We start from the raw sequence: 22,497 nt of genomic DNA, 5'->3' as shown, positions 1-22,497 counted from the left end.
ATAGAAGTGACTTCTCAGACATTACATCTGAGAAGTCAAGAAAATATGCAAATGGTATTTGTCCTATGACAAATGGGTGATACTAATTCTAGTATATACTTGCATCTTGCGTTGTAAATATCTGTAGAAAATAATCAATTTCAGTTGGAACAAGTATATATACATAAGGAAATAATAAAGAATTCATAGTGCCAAGTATATCAGCTTGAGATAAAATCAATTGTATAAAGTTTCCCCTTTTGTCTGATTAAAACTCAAACAAATTGGCACACCATTCAATAAGAGGAAAAAATGAATAACAAATACTATGCAACCAAACAACCTCATGTCAATTTCGGTGATACACACCTTCTTAAGCACAACGGTGATGGAGGAAATAAATTTAATTCATTAAAAGCATGCTTAGATATGATGAAACATGATAAGTAAAACACTATTACATTATTGGTAAGATAGGAAATAGGAAGGGATTAAAATAGATGTTGGTCGCCCAAAGGAAGGAATTGAATTAAGTGACATAACTCAAATATTGATGCTAGGACATTAATTCCAATTACGGATGATCATATCCACATCAATAAACTTAAGGAAATTGTAAAAGTTTATCAGTTTGGCATTTAAGGAAATTGTGATAACATGATGGAAGTGTAATTGACACTAATATGTGTAGTAGACCACATTCAATTCATTACCTAACAATATTAAATCAAACTACAAAAGGTAGGGGGGAGGAGATGTACATCTCAATAAATGATTTGTCAACAGGAAAAACCATATAAAGATTAGATCAAACTGCAAAAGGAATCAAAATATTTCAATGAATTAAATTACTTTGAACTCAGATAGGGTAAGGTAGGGGGGGGGGGGGAGAAGATGGGACCATCAACTCTGGTGAGCTTGTTGTTTAGAGAAAAGATGATAAGATTTTGCCTTTTGGTTCTATGGGTATTAGTATTGGATCTATGAGATCAATGTTGGGCTTTTTGGAATTTTTTATGGATTATCACCATCCTAATGTATTTTTTTCCTAATGAATTTTATCTTATTTTCAACAAAAAGAAAACAAATCTTAATGGCCCATTGGCAAATAAGGTGCCAAATGTGCCAACCTGGTAACCATCACCTAACTTGGTAAAAGTTTACCAAAATGGAGTTAAAAATGACAATTTTTAATACAAAGATATTCGAAAGCCTTTGGAAACAAACGATATCTTTTGACAATAAAATAATACTTTGGTTTGTATTATCAGACTGTGATAGAGGTTGTTTGGAGAAAATATTATCAGATTTTGCCATTCGATTCTAGAGGTATTAGTATGGGACCAGTGGGATGATTGTGAGGCTCTTGGGTTTATTTCTTCTTTGGGTGATGCTTTAGCACTTTCTTAAGGTATTTGTTTTTCAAATGACTTTCATCTTATTTTTCAAAAAAATGATATCTTAATGGCCCATTGACAGAGACGGGGCCAAATGTGCCAACCTGATAAGCATCAATTAACTTGGTAAAACATTACTAGAATAGAATTAAAATGACAATATAAAATATAAAAGCATGCAAAAGCCATAGAAAAGAAGCAATATCACGTGACAATAAAATAATGTTTTGGTTTGTTTTTTGGACGGTGATAGAGGTTGTTTAGAGAAGAGATGATAAGATTCTACCTTTCGGTTCTACGAGTATTAGTATTGGATCTGTGAGATCAATGTTGGGCTTTTGGAATTCTTTATGGATTATCACCATCCTAATTTATTTTTTTTCTTAATGAATTTTATCTTATTCTTCAACAAAAAAAAAATCATAATGGCCCCTTGGCAAATAAGGTGCCAAATGTACCAACCTAGTGACCATCACTTAACTTGGTAAAAGTTTACCAAAATGGAGTTAAAATGACAATTTTTAATATAAAGACATCCGAAAGCCTTTGGAAACAAACAATATCTTTTTATGGGACCAGTGGGATGATTGTGGGGCTCTTGGGTTTATTTCCTCCTTGGGTGATGCTTTATCATTTTCCTAAGGTATTCTTTTTTCAAATGAATTTTATCTTATTTTTCAAAAAAAATTATATCTTAATGGCCCATTGGTAGAGACGAGGCCAATTGTGCCAACCTGGTAAGCATCATTTAATTTGATAAAACATTAACAGTATAGAATTAAAAAGACAATTTGAAATATAAAGGCATGCAAAAGCCGTAGAAAAAAAGCAATATCATGTGACAATAAAAGAATATTTTGGTTTGTTTTTTGGACGGTGATAGAGGTTGTTCAGAGAAGAGATTATAAGATTCTGCCTTTCGGTTCTATGGGTATTAGATTGGATCTGTGAGATCAATGCTGGACTTTTGGAATACTTTATGGATTATCACCATCCTAATTTATTCTTTTTCCTAATGAGTTTTATCTTATTCTTCAACAAAAAAAAAAAAAAATCTTAATGGCCCCTTGGCAAATAAGGTGCCAAATGTACCAACCTGGTAACCATCACCTAACTTGGTAAAAGTTTATCAAGATAGAGTTAAAATGACAATCTTTAATATAAAGACATCCTAAAGCCTTTGGAAACAAACAATATCTTTTGACAATGAAATAATATGTTGGTTTGTACTATTGGACTTTGATGGAGGTTGTTTGGAGAAAAGATTATCAGATTTCGCCATTCGGTCCTAAAGGTATTAGTATGGGACCAGTGGGATGATTGTGGAGCTCTTGGGTTTATTTCCTCCTTGGGTGATGCTTTATCACCATCCTAATTTATTCTTTTCCCTAATGAATTTTATATTCTTTTTCAAAAAAATGATATCTTAATGGTCCATTGGCAGAGATGGAGCCAAATGTGCCAACCTGGTAAGCATCATTTAACTTGGTAAAACATTATCATGATAAAATTAAAATGATAATTTGAAATATAAAGTCATGCAAAAGCCATAGAAAAGAAGCAATATCGTGTGACAATAAAAGAATATTTTAGTTTGTTTTTTGGACGGTGGTAGATGTTATTTAGAGAAGAGATGATAAGATTCTGCCTTTCGGTTCTACGGGTATTAGTATTGGATCTGTGAGATCAATGTTGGGCTTTTGGAATTCTTTATGGATTATCACCATCCTAATTTATTTTTTTCCTAATGAATTTTATTTTATTCTTCAACAAAAAAAAATTCTTAATGGCCTCTTGGTAAATAAGGTGCCAAATGTGCCAACCTGGTAACCATCACCTAGGTAAAAGTTTACCAAGATGGAGTTAACATGACAATTTTTAATATAAAGACATTCGGAAGCCTTTGGAAACAAACAATGTCTTTTGACAATAAAATAATACCTTGGTTTGTATTATCGAACTGTGATGGAGGTTGTTTGGAGAAAAGATTAATAGATTTTGCCATTCGGTCCTAAGGGTATTAGTATGGGACCAGTGGGATGATTGTGGGGCTCTTGGGTTTATTTCCTCATTGGGTGATGCTTTATCACTTTCCTAAGGTATTTCTTTTTTCAAATGAATTTTATCTTATTTTTCAAAAAAATGATATCTTAATGGCCCATTGGCAGAGACGGGGCCAAATGTGCCAACCTAGTAAGCATTATCTAACTTGGTAAAACATTACCAAGATAGAATTAAAATGACAATATAAAATATAAAGGCATGCAAAAGCCATAGAGGTTGTTTTTTGGACTATGATAGAGGTTGCTTAGAGAAAAGATGATAAGATTTTGTCATTCAGTTATACGGGTATTAGTATGGGATATGTGACATCAAAGTTGGGCTTTTAGAATTATTTTCTCTTTGGGCGATGGCTTATCACCGTCCTAATTTATTTTTTTCCTAATGAATTTTATCTTATTCTTCAACAAAAAAAAAAAATATTAATGGCCCCTTGGTAAATAAGGTGCCAAATGTGCCAACCTGGTAACCATCACCTAACTTGGTAAAAGTTTACTAAGATGGAGTTAAAATGATAATTTTTAATATAAAGACATCTGGAAGCCTTTGGAAACAAACAATGTCTTTTGACAATAAAATAATACATTGGTTTGTATTGTCGGACTGTGATGGAGGTTGTTTGGAGAAAAGATTATCAGATTTTGTCATTCAGTCCTAGAAGTATTAATATTGAACCAGTGGGCTGATTGTGGAGTCTCTTGGGTTTATTTCCTCATTGGGTGATGCTTTATCACTTTCCTAAGGTATTTTTTTTTTCAAATGAATTTTATCTTATTTTTTAAAAAAAATGATATCTTAATGGCCTAATGGCAGAGACGGGGCCAAATGTGCCAACCTAGTAAGCAATATCTAACTTGGTAAAACATTACCAAGATAGAATTAAAATGACAATTTAAAATATGAAGGCATGAAAAAGCCATAAAGGTTGTTTTTTGGACTATGATAGAGGTTGCTTAGAGAAAAGATGATAAGATTTTGCCATTCAGTTATACGAGTATTAGTATGGGATCTGTGACATCAAAGTTGGGCTTTTAGAATTATTTTCTCTTTGGGCGATGGCTTATCACCGTCATAATTTATTTTTTTCCTAATGAATTTTATCTTGTTCTTCAACAAAAAACAAAAAAAATCTTAATGGTCCCTTGGAAAATATGGTGCCAAATGTGCCAACCTGTTAACCATCTACTAACTTGGTAAAAATTTACCAAGATGGATTTAAAATGGCAATTTTTAATATAAAAGATATCTGAAAGTCATTGCAAATAACCAATATCATTTGATAGTAAAGTAATACCTTGGTTTGTATTATTGGACTATGATAGTGGTTGTTTGGTGAAAAGATTATTAGATTTTGTCATTCGGTTTAAGGGTATTAGTATAGGACCAATGAGATCAAAGTTGGTTGATGCCTTATCACCTTGCTAATGTGTTCTTTTTCGTAATGAATTTTATCTTATTCTTCAAGAAAATCTTAATGGTTCTTGGCAAATGTAGGGCAAATGTAGGGCAAAATGTGTCAATTTGATAAGTATCAACTAACTTGGTAAAAAATTACCAAGATGTAATTAAAATGACAATTTTTAACATAAAGAGCTAAAAAAGCCCTTACAAACAAGCAATATCAGTTGGCAATAAAGGAATATCTCAATTTGTTTTATTAGACTGTGATACAGGTTATTTGGAGAAAAGGTTATAACATTTTGTCATTCGGTTCTACTGGTATTAGTATGGGATCTATGAGATTAAAGTTTGGCTCTTGTGTTTATTCACTTTGGGTGATTCTTTATCACCTTCCTAATGTATTCATTTTTCAAATGAATTTTATCTTATTTTTCAAAAAAAATATCTTAATGGCCCATTGGCAGATATTGGCCAAATGTGCCAACCCAATAACCATCATCTAGGATATTATTTCATTTACTTTGTGGAAAATCTAGCTCCAAGAAATGATTGAACTTAAGAGTTGTTGCTTAGTCCAAGCCATTGAATATATTTGTATGAGAGGGCCATTGGCGGTGCAATGGTAATGTCCTGGAATGCCAAACATGAGAATGCTGGTTTCAGTCTTGTCCAAAACTACCAAAGATTAGGACTTAATTCTGGAATGCCAATCCTTGGGATCATTGTAAGGTAAAGTCCCTTTATTGGATGGTTGGATATGAACTTATGTCTGGAATACAAAAACCAAAATTCAATTCAGTGTAATATACACTGCAGTACTCTCCCTTATTTAGTTCTCTGTATCCCATGGGGATGGATGGTAAGGTTTGGGTTGAGGAGATTCTTAACCTTGGTTTTTCATCAGTCACATATCTCAATTTTCTGGATTTTCATGCTAATGTGTCTTCAATCTCAATCTATAACTTATCTTCATTTTGCCTCACACTCTTTGATTGTGGTTTTGGAATGACAATAGGTTATGAATGGTGTGATGGAATTAACTTATATTTTGTTCTCGAACTTTTGTTTGTTTAATTTTTTTCCACTTATTTGCTTTGTTCCACTGCCTATTTGTTATAAATTTATTTTTAACATAAATTTCTTTTCCTCTATTCAAAACATGTTTGTTTGCTTTATTCCATGCTTATTGTTGTCCTTCATTGTAATTACTTTAGCATCCTTCCATACTAAGGTTATAAGGTTTTTATTCCCACTTAAGTTTTATCAACATCACTTTTAATTACTATTTTAATTTTAGCCAGAATTCTCACTTTAGATAAAAAAATTCAGGTTTCTTTGATTTGAGGACATTCAAATTACAAATTAGTGTTTCTCATTAACTCAATTTAGCCCTTTATAAGAGGAATTTGAATAGCATGCTGAGAAGGCAAACACCCTCCTAGAGTCTATAACAAAACAATATGTGATTATTAATGTTTGTTATGAGTGATTATCACTAAACTATCATCTTAATTTTGGAGAGACATTTTCATTACTAAAGTAAATTGACCTTCCATAGAAGAAATTTTACAAACACACACTTGCTTGATCTTCTTTTCCATGTGTAAACTAATGTACACTCATTCTCCTATTCACATTCAACAGGAATAAATCAGCATCAAACACAACTTAACAAAATCTTTTATATAAAAACAACAACCTATTTACTGTGATAGTAATGCAAAGAGAACAAAAAAACAAATTTATTTGAAAGGACTTTTTGATTGACTACAACAAATTATACTATCATACAAAGAAATTGTCAAATACCTGTTAGTGGCACAAGTGTTCAAAATGATAACTTCTTCCGGTTAGGGAAGGCCTCAATGTATTGGCCAAAACTTTAGTCTGATGGATAAGGCAAACAAAATGATGGAGCAGTGACAAATGCTGTCCAAGAAACAAAAACAGTTAAGATGGGCCTTCGCTTGGTATATATTGAGACAGGAATAGAAGTGAAAAAAGCAACAATGCTACCTGAAAATTTGTAGGTAGAGGGACAACGAGACAAAGGGAGAGCAAGAGAGCGATAGATGGGGAGGGAGACCAGGAGAGAGAGAGAGAGAATGGGGGCGAGATAGAGGTAGAATGGGAGAGAGTTATAGAGTGAGAGCGAGGAGGTAGAACATGAGAGAGGGAGAGTGAGACAAAGGGAGAACAGGAGAAAGTGATAGCGAGAGAGACTGATAGAGGGAGAGGGTGAGGGCGCATCAAAGGGAGAGCAAGACTAAGGGGGGCGAGGGAGGAGAAAATGAGAGTGTGAAAAAGGGATAGTGAGAACAAGAGAAAGTGGGGGCGATAGAGGGTGAGGGACAATGAGACAGAGGGAGAGCAGGAGAGCGATAAATGGGGAAGGGGACCGGGAGAGAGAGAGAATGGGGCGAGACAGAGGGAAATGGGGGAGAGTTATAGAGTGAGAGCAAGGAGGGAGAACGGGAGAAAGTGATAGCGAGAGGGAGGGAGAGCGGGAGAGAGGGAGAGAGAGAACGGTAGAAAGCAAGAGCGAGAGAGACCGATAGAGGGAGAGGGTGAGGGTGCAACAAAGGGAGAGCAAGACTGAAGGGGGCGAGGGAGGAGAAAATGAGAATGTGAAAAAGGGATAGTGAGAATGGAAGAAAGTGAGAGCAAGAGAGACTGAGAACTGGAGACAGGGGGAGTGAGGGAGGAGAAAATAAGAGTGAGAACGAAGGGCGCCACTAGGGAGGAGAACTTACCATTGCAAGGAAGCAACTGAAGAGAAGAGAGTTGAGACTGTGAGAACAACGAAAGATAGTGAGAGAGGAGGGAGAGCAGCTGAAGTTCAGTTGTCGAGGGAAAAGTTGCAGTCGAAGAGAAGAGAGTTGAGAGTGTGAGAGAACGAAAGAGAAAATAGGGAGGGCGGGAGAGAGCAATGGCCGTGGGCCCTAACAGGGTCATTTTAGTCTTTGCAATTTAAGGATAAATTTCAAAATAAAATTTTAAATAAATGTTATTGTGACATGTAATCCGATTTGGATTGCCAACTCACAGGAAAAGCATAGGAATTGGTCTTATAATTTCAAAAGTTGAATTCAATAGTCATTGTAAATTCTATATGGGCTGGCCTGGTGTTTAGATTTCTGCAATGGGTCTGCTCGTACTTTTCCCTTATTTTTATAATAAAGAATTGAATGAAGACAAAAACGCTATGATGATTTTCGGTCAAATAAAATAATATTTTAATACTTGTTATATTTTAATAATAAAACAATTGAACCGGTGCAGATGTTATGATGATTTTTGGAATACACAAAGTAATATTTTAGTATTTTTTATCAAAATGCCTGCATCTCATTAATTATTCTGTACTTTTCATTTCAATCACTTTCAATTTACTATTCATCTTTCTTCTTCCTCACCTCATCGGTTCTTATTCTGCAACATTTATTCTTCGCAGCTTCTTCTCTTTAGATCCATTGCAACTTGAGTATTAGATCGATAGGGAATGAAAAAGCGTCAAACCAGGTTTCTTCTTCCCCTGGTGAAGAGGTTGGTGTTAAAAATGCATTTCGAGTTCGAATCAAATTCGAATATTCAATTATTTAGACGAATTTGAATTCAATGTATTGCTTTAAGAAACCACTGGATATCGAATCGAATTCGAATATGCATATATTTAACCGGTTTCGAATTCGAATCAAGCCTGATTCAATTCGAATTCGCTTCGTTTACACCCCTAATCCGAATCCCTGTTCCATTAATTGGGAGCACCCCTTCTCATAGGCTAATTAATGTTTGGTTTGTTAGAAAAACACAACTTTGGGAAAATTCTCAAGAACTTCCACTCAACTTTCTGTTTCTCTTCTATTTTTCTGTCCAATTTCTTTGAGCCAATGGGTTTGGAATCCGCTTAAAATAGCAATGTTGCTCCGTAAACTTTGTTTGATCCATATACTATAAATCTTGCTCTTAATATTTAATTTAATATCTATGAACTCTAAGTTTTAATATATGCAAAGTAAAGCTTCCATCTCTTTCAACGTAAAGTTGTGCACAAAAAAAAAAAAAATTAATGCATCTTCAATGGACAATTAACTAATTGAATTTTTGGTTTTACTGGGTCTCAGAGTTAGGAAAATATCACATTTTTATACTTTGGTAGATTTCAGTTTTTTCTTGGTGTTTCTGGGAAATCAGTTGAGCATCATCGAAGCTTCTTTTTTTCACAAGCAAGGCCTAATTGAGTAATTTCAACACTTTGTTCTGGACTCTGGAGAGGTGAAACAGCCAATTTGGATCACCCATGGGTGATGGGTCCCCCAGATAGGCCATCGATTCTTTTCCCTCAGCCATAACGATTCATTGTATCTTTTCACAAGTGATGTTAACCATGTGAGAGTTTCCAAAGAAGACTAAAATTAAACGGATCACCTTGGTGGGCTTTCTTCCTGAAACATGCCCTACGAATTAAGGCCATGGAGGGGGAACACCGATCGATCACATGCTATACATTTGGGCCTCTCTAATCATGTTGCCACATGTAAGATTCCAGGCCCATCTAAGTATGTGGGCTCCCTCAATGAGTCGTCTGGTAAACATACTCTCCTTTTTCAAAACTCCTCTCGTCTTTTTTTCCAGTCCAAGACATCAAACGGTGCCCTTTTTCTTCTGTTATGGTCATTTCCCCTAAACTTTAATTTAGCATTCTAACTATATAATTGGGCATTTTCAAAATTGACCTTTCTTCCACCCCCCTTTTGATCAATCAAATTCTTATATATTAGATCATTTGAACACTGCAAATCTGTTGGGGTCTCTTCCTTTCTTTCTGTTTTCTATTGGACTGCATGGCGAATGTAAGAGATGCTTATAGAAAAATATAACCAATTACTCTCTCTCTGTCATTCACACATATATTTATATACCATGGAAGCTTAGGTAGTCATTCTGAGAGGGAGAAATAACTTGGGATAATATACACATAAGGTATGGAAGGTACACGTTGTATTAATTAGTTCTCAGCCACAAGCTATGCATGAATATACAATTGAATAACTTTCCCTCAGGTATAAAAAAATGGTTTGTTCAAGCGCACCCATTTTGCCTTTTGTGATTGTGTAGCTTCTGGTGACGGTTGGATAGTCAAGACCCAGGCAACGGCGTTGGATTCCAAAGATGAGCGCACCCACTTGCTTTGGTTGAGCCTTGTCCCCATCCCCCTCTCAAACCACCAACCTTCACAAACCACCACAAATACTGCATACATCATCAGACAGCACTAAATCCTAACCTCATTAGGGGTCAATATATCGCGGCAAGTTTCCAATATCTCCCACTCAGCAAGGAAAAGAAAAAGAAATGCAGAATTTTTATTCTAAGAAAATCACTTCAGCTTTTCTTCTTCTTCGAACCTGTCACCAGAGCAACGATGCTTACTGTTTGGGGAATGGGTTTTTTTTGCTATTGGATAAGAGAATCTAAGGAGAGTGGATGACATGGATTTGTACAAGTGTTGTGACGAAATAGTTCTCTCTGTGTTCTTTGCTTGTATATATAAGAAGGACATCTGCTCATTCAGGAGCGCAGATTTGTGTGTAAGTGAGAGCAAGAGCTAGGTGGGGAGAGAGCTAGTAATCAGAGAGACAGAGAGATGGGAGGCCAAGGTACAATTGCGTTGTTGTGTAATATCTTCTATAAGGCGAAACCTTTCGTGGCTATGGTCTCCCTGCAATTTGGTTTTGCTGGGATGTATATCATAACCATGCTTTGCTTGAAGCGTGGCTTGAACCATTACGTACTTGTTGTCTACCGCAATGGAACTGCTACTCTTGCCATCGCTCCCTTTGCCTTGTATTTTGAAAGGTCTCTCTCTCTCTCTCTCTCTCTCTCTCTCTCTCTCTCTGTTGTTTTCTTTAATTAACTATAACTTGCTTCTGTGTTTCCAGGAAAATCAGACCAAAGATGACACTCTCTGTCTTCCTGAAGATAATGGTGCTAGGCTTCCTCGAGTATTGCTCGAATCTCTAATCCTTGTACACAAATAAACTGAAATCAATTGTTTATTATTGGACCTGAGATCATGGACCTCCTTACTGTTACTTACCATGCATGTGTCTCAACCCATAACATAGAACTCCACAACTGAGCTCCATGTGAGAGCTATTTGGAGATATATATACAAAAGTTGGCGTTATTCTTAGCCATTGGACCAACATACTGCACTCCCACTTTCACTGCTAGAAACACTTCTTCCATGTCAAGAATGAATTTTCAGCCTTTTCTTTTGTAATATTAACCTGAACCCAGACTCACCCTAGATGGCGAGACCATACACAAGGAATTCCATCCTCATTTAGCTTTTGAATCCATAGACTCATCACCTGAAATGGATTAACTCATTTCAGGTAGCCCCAAGAAAAACCCAGATGAGTCCAGTTTCATAAAAACCTGGAATGATCTCATTCCAATATACACGAACAGGATAATAACCACCGAATCAGAAGGACAAGATCCATTGATTAACAGAACACTGTATAAATTCGTTGGGTCCATCACGCATAATAATAAAGTAAAACCTTCCTGAAGGTCTAACAATTCTGATTCTTTTTCTCCAGGCCAGTGCTTGATCAAAATCTGTACTACGTGGGGATGAGGTATACATCAGCAACGTTTTCATCCGCCATGTTCAATGTTCTCCCTGCCATTACCTTTATAATGGCAATCATCTTTAGGTAAGACAGATCATCTCCATTATAATCTTGGTTATGCACTACTACTAGAAATTAAAAACTAAGTAAAATTTATTAATGAGAGCTCACCACCAGACTCCCCAGAAGAATCAGAGGTATTCTTTTGATATATATATAGATGGATGGTGGTAGGGCCCATTATTGCCTGACACGTCTCTAATGGAATATAACTACTTCTATTCTTATATTATATGCATTGCTTCTCATGAATGAAGCACAAATGAAATTTCCTAAGATTGGGGTGTCCTCCCAATAATTTTCAGATAGTGCTCCTAATAATAGGGTGGTATGCTAAAAGAAAAACAAGGGTTTGGGCCCATGTATATTCTTGTATCCTTGTAGGCTAATTTTGTCTTCACTCCATGGACGACATATTACTACATAAAGGATGATAAGTAAGAAATAGAAAATTGAGAGAAAATTCTTAAGTAATTTCACAAAATTTCATAATAACTTTTCCTCAACTCTCTGTTTTTAATTTTTTATCAAAACAAACACAGCATCAGGTTTCTTCTCTAGATGACCCCATTTGTTTCTGCTGCGTGGAAGAAGATGTGGAGAGCAGATCCTCGACCAAGATGTATTTAGTACATCAAATTCAAGCCATTTTCAAGCCACATATATTTCTTTTAAAAGACTCTTACTAAAGGACTTAAAAAAAGTGTTTGGCAGAGGTCTAAGGCTAAAATTCTCCGCATGAATAAAGGACAATGTGAACACATGGGCCCATTGTTAAGATTATTTTAATTTAGTGAATGCTGGTTGTGCTGATCAGAGGAATGGTAACGCTCTCTACCTAGATTGAAATCTAAATATGAAAAACAGAAGGATCAGCTTTGAAAAGAAAATAATATTAAAATCTAAAAGTGGTTTTAATTGGCTTGAAAAATAATTTATCAATAAAGATAATGTAGAGAATGTTCTTATAATCAATTTACTTTTTCTGATCAAACAACTTTGTTTTTGATACGCCTCTCTTCCTTAGAGGATTTTTAGCTGTATTACCGTACTTTGATACTACTATTGCAGCATGTTGTAAAAAGAAGGGTGGTGATGTATTGAAGGGCCCCATATTCGAATACTTCTATTCTTTAGATTGGAATCTATTACACCTACATCCCACCTTATTTTGTCATATATGTCAACCACTATTAAAAGCCCTAGTTCAAACACGACACTTAGATGAATAATTTAGGTTATATTTAGATAAGCTTCAAGAATTATGCTTTTCAAGTCGAAAAGCACAAAGCCCCAATTTGAGGGTGGTTTGTGCTTTAGGACTTAAAAATGCTGAGTTCAGATAATAATGATTTCAAAAGCAATTCTTAAGTAACACACAAGATACTATTTAGCCCAATTTAGGCTTTTTCACAGCCCAATGCTCAAAACCAAAAGCATCTTTTCAACCTAATTTTTTGGGGGGAGCACATTCCTCTGTCTTTTCACAAATATTTACTTCAAAAGAATGACTAACTAGCCACTTGATAAAGTAGGTTAGTTCTATAGGGAATTAAACCATGTTTGTCCTCCACGTGTTTGTAAAAAATCCACTCTGAGGGTTTGTAAGAATTGTTAAGTGACTAATATGGTTGCCTACCAGGTTAGAGAAAGTAAAGATAAAGAACCTACACAGTCAAGCTAAGATTATTGGAACTGTAGTGACCCTTGCGGGAGCCATGGCCATGACGTTGTACAAAGGCCCCATCCTAAACCTGGGACTGTCACGGGGTGGAAGCCATCATGAAGACAGCAGCAGCTCCAGTGGCCAACATTGGGTCGTTGGGACATTGATGCTCTTGGGCAGTTGCACTGGTTGGGCCAGTTTCTTCATATTGCAAGTGAGTTCTGGTCATCTCAATGGAGCTAATCATCATGTTTTCAGATATGAGTACGTAGCTAACTGATTTCATTGTGTTCTGGTGGAACAGTCGTTCACTCTAAAGCAATACCCAGCAGAGCTCTCTCTCACCTCTTTGATATGCTTCATGGGAACGATGCAAGGTGCAGCTGTGGCACTTGTCATGGAACGTAACCCTGCTGCTTGGGCTGTGGGTTGGGACTCTAGGCTCCTTGCTGCTGTCTATACGGTAAGTGGAGTTTCAATTATCCCTATAAAGTGACCGAACAGTAGATTCATTAATTAAGTGGATAAATATGCTCCCTTGTCCCTTTGCTTTCCAAGGAAATCCCACCCCAAAAAATAAAGAAAGAAACGACAGGGAAAAGAAGGAGATGCACTTTGTTTCATTTTTCTCTCAAGATTTGTTTGGTTGCCAAGAAAAGTTTTCACACAATTTCTTCTTTTATGAGGGCGGACCGCTGTGTGCGTACCTGTAGCTCCCACTTCCTCCCACTCTTATTATTATTCTTCAAATAGTTACCAGACATATACTTTTTATATTAAAAGAGGAAACCATCCATATTGAGAAAATGAAAAAAGTTGTGGTGGTTGAGGAAATCACCAAAGTTGAGTTTTCTTTTTCTTGACAATAACCAGACTTCAAAAAACATATATAAAAGAGAACTTTCTTGAAAAAATTAGCATGGAAAAATTTTTATGGAGTGTTTGGTTGCAACCTTTAAAGGGGATATTCTCATTCATTATTATTTTCTCTTCTTGAACATCTCTGTTCTTAATTGAATTCTCTTATAGAAATCATAAAAGTTGGGTATGTGGTTGGCCTCTCTCTCTTTCTCAGTTCTCCATCTTAGCTCTTAAATTTGGGTGCAGGGAGTCATATGCTCAGGTGTGGCATACTACGTGCAAGGAGTGGTGATAAAGGAACGAGGTCCCGTCTTTGTGACTGCCTTCAACCCTCTATGCATGATCATAGTTGCTGCTTTGGGGTCCTTGATATTAGGCGAGCAGCTCCACCTTGGAAGGTATACAACCTGTAATTCATTCAATCTTTATCAAAGGGAGACGGGCGGATAGTCTCCTACCCACAGGACACTATTACTATAGCTCTACATTGGTAGCATGTAAACGGGAGGATCTTCCCAATGTACAGCTTTAGTGTCATGTGGATTGGTGTGGGTAAGATATCTGAGCTCCTTGATGGCCGTTAATTAATCAATAATAGCACCCCACATTCAGCTGACACTTGACAGTAGGGATGATAATTTTTTCCATCCCAGAAGGGGACCCAACTTCCTCAACCTAATGGGGTTGGGGATGGGGATTGTTTTGGTAGGGTGGAGACAGGGATAGAGATTAATGGGAATTCCTGATTGGGGTTGAGGTCAGGGATGGAGATTGAGGTCCCCTCCTCGCCCCGACCCCGGTTATATATTTATATACACTAAATGTTATTTATATTAAACATTATATATATCAAAGCATATTTAAAACATTATTCATAATTTAAAATTTTTATTTATTTTTCAAAAAAATATTATTATTTAAAAATATTTTGAAAATTCAGGTCCCCATGAAAAACCCATCCCTGTTGAAAATCATGAATGGAGGACAAATTTTATCCCCAATGAAAATCAGGGACGAGGATTGGATTAATTTCAGAATCGAGATCAGAGAAGGGGAATATGATCCCCGCCCCAAATGCTCGGTTGCCATTCCCAGCCGAGAGCACCGTGCTATGACCATGATCACAAGAGACCGCAATGAAATACAAACACATCAGCTTTTTAAATAAAAAAAAGGAAAAATTCAATTGATGTGGTTTTTTAAATTAAATGTCAACAACAATGAGTCTTATTGAAGGGTCACAAGAGAAAATTTTGACTGTGGTCACAATGATAAATGGGATGAAACTTGTTTACGGGTTCTACCTGGCTTTTGTCTTTTTCTTTTTTTTTTTTATATAATTTATTAAAAATTAAAGAAACTAAATTGTAATATCCTTCTTTTGCCTTATTCGAGACCTCTTTCTCTCTCTTGAAACCCTCACTATTATTTACAATCTTTCATTTTGGCTGGTGGTATTCAAACCCTCAATCCAACAAAGAAGGTTTCACTTCGTTCTTCTCTTGCCGTTGCTTCACAAACCCTGGCCGGCCAGCTACTTCTTGTGGACACTGATTGGCTGAGATCAATAGGCAAGAAATTGTTTATGAGTTGTAGAAGAGTCCAGTGATTTTGTTATCCACCATATGGAAGAAATTCGACTTGGGATCTACTGCTCACAAATCTGTTTATAAACCCACCCTCCAATTTATTTTGTTGATTGCCCTATACAGAGAGAGAGATTAAATTGAAACAAAAAAGTCAAATGTAGGTGATGAAGATGGGACATGAGAGAAACGTGGGAGAGTGCGAACAATTGTGGGAGGCAGGTCCCATATTCAAGATCTTCATATCTAAAATTTTTATTTTGCTTTTACGAAAACTTATGTTTCCTGATGTCCAAAGTCAAAATGTAGTTCAAACTTCAAAGCGATGTGGCAAATTATGAATTGCAGACAGAAATGGCCCTTTATTGGTGCATTCAAATTTAATTTTAACGTATACAATCATTTTTATACACCTCATCCAACGCTAAAATGTCTGTTGTCTAATTGATTGCCAAATTGGTTCAAGACCGTTAGACTGTATATAAGATTGTAAAATCTTTTGTTGAGTTAGGGTCTATTTGTTTGCATTGATTTCTGAAGTATGAATGTTTCTGAAACAGTAATAATTAATTTAAGAGGTATATTTGAGTTGGTGAATTTTTCTTGGTTCTGAAGTCTGAATGCAAACAATGTTGTTCTTAAATCAGAATGTTGAATTCTGAAAAATAACAAATAATCATTTTAACCTTGGACATGAAAAGTTTGCTTAACTATTTAACAAATTAAGTAACAATTAATTAAATGAATATAAAATAATTAGTAAAATTGGAATCGAGGGAAATTATAAATTATTAAATACCTTTAAAGAATTGACTATTTATTAATTAATTAATAAGCAATAAATTGTTACATTATTATTAATTAAAATAATTAATTAGGAGTTAATAATTTATAATTTTCATTAATTATCCTTGTAATTAATTACTATTTAATAAAATAATTAAATAATGAAAATAATTAATTAATAGAGAAATCAAATAATGAAATAGTTAATTAAGTAATACATAGATAATGAATAAAATAATAATAATAATAATAATAATTTCTAAGTATTATTTCATTAATAATTATATAATTAGATAATTAAGTAATTAGTATTAAATATTTAAATGATCATTTTTAAAAACTACTTCATTATCAATATTTTATTTTTATTTTATTATTTTGTGTATTATTATTATTATTATTCTATAATGTATTCATAGCATGCATAAAAAGAGGAACCTTTTGGGGGTTTTTTGAAAAACAAAATTGAGCATTATTGCTACTATACATGATCTACACATTAAGTCTGACAACAAAATGAGAACTGAATACTCTTAATACTTCTTAAAGTAATTAAAAGATAAGAGATAAAAAGTATTAAGAGCAAAAGAACATACCCTTAATTTTAATGTTAGTGAAACTTCCCCAAATTGTTTTGGACAAAGCCACAAATATATCTGGTTTATTTATTTGAATGAAAACTTGAGAGTTATGTACGAGGTTTCTTGATTTCAGCCACTTGTTTTGCCTAAAATAATTTCAGAATATTTTAAATACAAAAAATATAAAGTAGGTTAAATGGTTAATAGTAGGTAATTAAATTTCAAAATAAAAGCTTGCACAAAATTTTATAAATTTTAAAAATTTTAACAATAAACTCTGGCTGGACACATTTTTTTAAACTGAATTGGCACCTTCAGTTTTTGCAAAGTGTAAAACCAAAGTCAAACCAAATCAGTTGGTTAATCAGTTTGGTTTTATGTTTAATTTATATTTCTGTTTTTAATTTTTTATTCATAAAAATGCTAAAAATTGGGATTTGTGGCCAAAACCCCCTTTTCTGGCAAAATTAGCAGGGGCAAGGTGCATTCAACCCTTGGAAATTTTAACAAATAAAAAGGCCATGGTCTCACTTGACCATTGAGCCACTTAATATGTGTATTTAATATGTGTATATAACAAGTAATGTAAAAGGTAATATTTACAAAACATAATGATAAGTTTTGAACTATATTATTATTATTATTATTATTATTATTGTTGAAAATCAAGTTTATAAAGAACAAGTTTCATTTTATTTTATTTAAGATGGGGGTAAAGAAAGAACAGATTCACATGGGTAGACCTTGGAATTACCAAGGTTAAAATCAACCCTGGAACTAGTCTTGATAGGTCTGGCTCTAGTTCTAGAAACTTGGAACCTACCGGGTTTTGCCTTAGAACCAAATTGAACCAATCCATGCTCACCCCTAATTATTGAGTACTGAGTATTGGAGGTGAAATCCCCTAACCCCAATGGCATAGCCTTGGGCTAGAACTCTGAAAATCATGGGTTTCAATGTATTTATTTGTACTTATTTCAAATAGGGGTAGTATAGGTATTTTTAAAATGATGTGATAGGCCAGAAGAAGTTAGAAAAGAAATAATCACTTAAAAATAAGCCCAAAATTTAAGTTTCTTGAGAATAAGCACTTATTCAAGCTTATTTCTCAAATGCAAATAAGTGCTTTATTGGTGTGGTGCCTGCACAAAATAAATATCTAATTTTTAAGTACTCCCAAACTTGGCCTCCATGATTCAAGGTGGAAGACAACAAGACATGAGTATGGCCACACCAACGGCATATGTAGCAGATATTTCTGGTCGAGTATAATACGGGGGATGGGCCACCCTTTATGTGTAGCCTATTGAAAAATCAAATATTCTGTGACCCAAATCACCACTTAGGCTCAGTTTGGAAGGAGTACAAATACAAACATATAGAGTGTAAAACCTTGTATTTTGTATTATTTTATATGTATTTGCATTTGTATTCCTTCCAAACTTAGCCTTAATATATTTCAACTCATCAAAGATGAATAAAAAGAAAAAAAAGAAAATCTATGATATAAATGATACTTAGCTTTGACCAATCACAACTCTCTTTAATTTTGATGAAAATCAGATTTATTCAAGTTTTATATAAGAAGGATTTGTCCAACAAAACGTGGTTTTGCCAGCCCGCTAATTTCACCTTTACTTTTAAAATTGTGATGGAAATTGTTAATTTACAAAACCTTATCGTTAATGTTATAAAAAGTCAAAGAGACAGAAGCTTGAATTGAATTTACTTCCAAGGGTTGAGTTGGTTTTGATAGGGTACCGGTAGACAAAGGTTTGTGTCCACTCCACTCTTGCATGACCAGAGAGTGGCTCTGTTTCATGTCTATATTCAAGGATCAGACAGGCTAAAGTTGCCAACCTTATTTTTTACCTTTCAACTGTTTGATGAAATTTCGAGGTGGCCATGACCAAACACTTCTACTCGGCTACTCGTCGACGCGTGATGCAGCCTTTATGCTAATGGGACTCGAACACTGCGGTACTGGGATTCCTTACATTCCTCCTAGTTTAGTGGCTCAAAGATAATATATTGTACTTGATTGATCTGGATGCACCAGCTCGTGCCCTAAAAAAATTCTACTTATTGGGTGCATAAATGCCAAAGCCACCTTTGCCTTTTTACCAGATTTTCCTGGAATCATAAAAGAAAGAGATGACTTGTTGACATTATCTCTTGCCATTCTTCCTTTATTGGGCCTTCTATCCTTTTCTAGAAAGGTTCTGTTTCTATTGCTTCTTTGCTCTAGTGTCTTCAATTGTCTTTACAGTACATTCCGTCCATGTCCTTTCGGTTCTCCTGCTTGCCCATGTCAGCGCTTACTGCTGTCCCTGCTTGCATCCTTTCAATATTGCTCTCCAAATGATTCTAGTTCCACCATGCTTTTGAGTCATCTTTTCAATCCATCAGCTAGTGACATCTTAACTATATTGGTAGGAATTCATTCCCTATATTCATCAACTCATTCTTTCTGCTTTTCAGTCCTATCTTACTTTACTGGTTCTGGCCATTATTTTTTACCTTTCTGATGCAAGCCAAATGTGTTAGACAGTTTAGCAGATTGGTATGGAAATTAAATATATTTTTCTTACTTTTTAGGCCGGGCCCATTCAAATGTTAAAAAATTCTCAACCCGAGCCTGCATCCTTGTACTTGGCCACTCGAACTTACATTTGTGACAAAAGACCAGCAAGCCCCCCCCCCCCCTCCCCCCGCTATTAGCCTTCAGTTAACTTCGGTGAGATCATATCACAAAAAATTATAATAAAATACATCAAAATAAAGAAAATAAAAGAAATGTAGAAAATTACCAAAAATCAAGAAAAAAAGAGAAAAAGATAGAAGAAGATTAAAATTTGCAAAAACCAAAAAAAGTAAAAGTAGAAAGGAAATTGAGAAAATACAACAAAAATGCTAGGATTGTTATCTAAGTGGAAAATACAAAAAAAAAATGCTAAGATTATATGCATTATAATTCTTCTCTCAGTCCATCAGAAATTTTACTTTTATTGTCGAGCTTATTGTCTAAGAGGGGAAAAGTGCTGGAATCTGAAAGCACAGGTGGGTCTTTGTTGCTAATGGGTCATCAAATCCAGCCCACTGGAGCTAGGGCATTCCTCCACCTCATAATTAAAATATGAAAGCAATTCAGAGAGTCTAGACATAACCCTCTTTAGTGGGTTTTCCTAATTAAGCACATGCCTTGGCTTCATAGAAATGATTTATGTTGGGATTGAGTCCCACATTGTACAGAAAAAAATGCATATCAAATATCAAGCTTGCCCATTGTTTGAGGTGTGCTGTAGGTTGTTAAATTAACCAGATTTCAGGTTCTTCATGGCAAACTAACCTTTATCTTCATGCTCTACTGAGAAGGGTCTAAGCCGCAAAGAATTGTTAGTTTTGCAAGTGCAACTTGCAAGCATGTAACTCAAATCTTTCGAGTTCACATCTCCGCCCCACAACGTCCCATAGCACATCCCCACCGTGTATTGGGAACATCTCTCGATGATATACCAGAATCAATGATGTCATCATCGGGAGGTGTTCCCAATACACAACGGGGATGTGTTGTGGGACATTGTGGGGTGGAGGTGTGAACTCAAATCTACCCACTTAAGATACATATGCATATAAAACCTCGACCAGATTGTTTGTAAAATTTGCACCAGTTTCCTCCTATCTCAATTTTTTGAGACTATATATCACCTTGCTTCATACCTCACTCTACAAATAATCATCCCTTTACCACCATTCTCTTTCATATAAGGTTGGGACTACATCATTTTACTTCTTATAAGTAAATATGACAATTTTGACCCCATGAATGTACATCAATGCATAAGAATTTTCCACTACAAACTAGGGCTGGCAATCTTGACCCCAACTCATTTGGCCCACCCAACCCACCCATACTCACCCATTCTATTGGTGGGTCAATATGGGTCGAGCAACTCATTAGGGTCAGTGAGAAAGGGTTAGGGTGGGTTGGGTCGAGTTACCCATTAGGGTCAGGATGGGTTGGGTCGAGGGGGTCAAAGGTTGGATCGATAATTTCACCAAGCCTCAAAATAAAAAATGCATTTGATGAGACACAAACTCGAGTCCACCTAGCACATTAACATTCTCCTTCCATTTCAAGCCACCAAGCCAAATGCAATTTTGTGATTAAAAGTAGTATACAAATGATTTTATTAGCTTTTGTGTTCACATGCAATTTAAACAAAAAAAACAAATATTTATATGTAACAACTATAACTAAAAATTAAAAAATATTATTTCTGAAACTAATAGAATAAATATTCTATCAAATCTAGATTTATATAAAAAGGTGATTTTTAATATAAAAAAAAATTATACAAATAGAATATTAATAATAAAATAATTATTTTAATACTTAAAATTTATAGATTCACACATGATATAAATCTTAAAATTTTTATATAAACTAATATTTTAATTTACATTAATAAGTAATAACAAAATATTTATTATTTACAAAAAATAAAAATATTATAAACAAAAGTATTGAAGAATATAATATTAAATTGAATCTATCAAATGCACTAGTCTACATTTATTTCAAGAAATGATTTTTATTTCATAAAAGTTATAGAAATAAAAATATTAATAATGGAGTAATTATTTTAGTAATTAAAAACTAGGAATTTGTATATGATATGTGCCATAGAAATTTTAACAAAATTGATACACTCAAAGTTAAAATTATATTTTTATAAATTTTTAATTCATATTTTAATTTGAGTTGATTTTTAATTCATAATAATTGATATAATAATTAAAATATAATAGGTGCATATATGTAGTGTGTTGGACTCTTGATTGATCCATTATAAATAAAATTATATGATAGTTACGCATCCCAATATACTAATTGTAATATATTTCTTCTTATATATCATTTTACATTTTCCATGTATTTATATACTATTTTGTGATTATTTTGATCTTAAATTTAGTGTTATTAATGTATTTATAAAATTTGTATGTATTTCCCTAGCATATCCATACATTTCCATATTTTTTATCCATATCCATGCATTTCCAAAGTGTATCCATATCCATATTATCCAATATAATACCCGATACTTGATACTGATACTTTAATCCTTAGCTTTAGTAATCTGAAAGTCTCTATTCAGGTCGAAGGTTTCTGAGTAAAGGTTGAGCCTTCCTCCTACCATTTTTTGCCATGCTTTAATGGTAGGTTTTCATTTTTTTTTGTGTTTTCATACATTTTCTACAAATTTGGGTTTTTTTTGCATTGTTTTGATTTTTTTTTATAAAAGATGTTTTTTTTTGCATTTCTGCATTTTTTGATTTTTTTCTGCATAATTTTGCAATTTTTTGCTATTTTATGTTATTTTCTGCATTTTTTGGTATTTTTTTTGAAACTTTATTATATTTACTGCATTGTTCTTTGTAATTTTCTGGTACTGTCTGCATTATTTTTTC

General features: G+C 34.4%; 1 protein-coding gene across 1 annotated transcript; it reads left to right on the top strand.

Annotated features, from left to right (window-relative positions):
* Positions 1-10,169: 10,169 nt before the first annotated feature.
* On the top strand, positions 10,170-14,519 carry SIAR1 (nodulin MtN21 /EamA-like transporter family protein). The gene is made up of 6 exons (XM_088952653.1): positions 10,170-10,697; positions 10,781-10,843; positions 11,450-11,566; positions 13,185-13,422; positions 13,513-13,671; positions 14,316-14,519. The coding sequence occupies exons 1-6, from the start codon at positions 10,486-10,488 to the stop codon at positions 14,517-14,519; spliced, it is 993 nt and encodes a 330-aa protein (XP_088808779.1). The 5' UTR covers positions 10,170-10,485.
* Positions 14,520-22,497: the final 7,978 nt, after the last annotated feature.

This window comes from Nelumbo lutea, chromosome 1 (assembly GCF_056320005.1).
Source record: "Nelumbo lutea isolate HS-2025 chromosome 1, American lotus-T2T, whole genome shotgun sequence".
Taxonomy (NCBI): Eukaryota; Viridiplantae; Streptophyta; class Magnoliopsida; order Proteales; family Nelumbonaceae; genus Nelumbo; species Nelumbo lutea.
The sequence above is the reverse complement of the archived record's forward strand: the minus strand, read 5'-3'. Positions and strand labels throughout refer to the sequence as shown.

Coding starts and splice junctions, on each gene's coding strand:
- SIAR1 (XM_088952653.1), top strand. CDS start 10,486: ATGGGAGGCCAAGGTACAATTGCGTTGTTGTGTAATATCTTCTATAAG. Junction 11,567..13,184: donor ATAATGGCAATCATCTTTAG/GTAAGACAGATC, acceptor GTTGCCTACCAG/GTTAGAGAAAGTAAAGATAA. Junction 13,423..13,512: donor CCAGTTTCTTCATATTGCAA/GTGAGTTCTGGT, acceptor CTGGTGGAACAG/TCGTTCACTCTAAAGCAATA.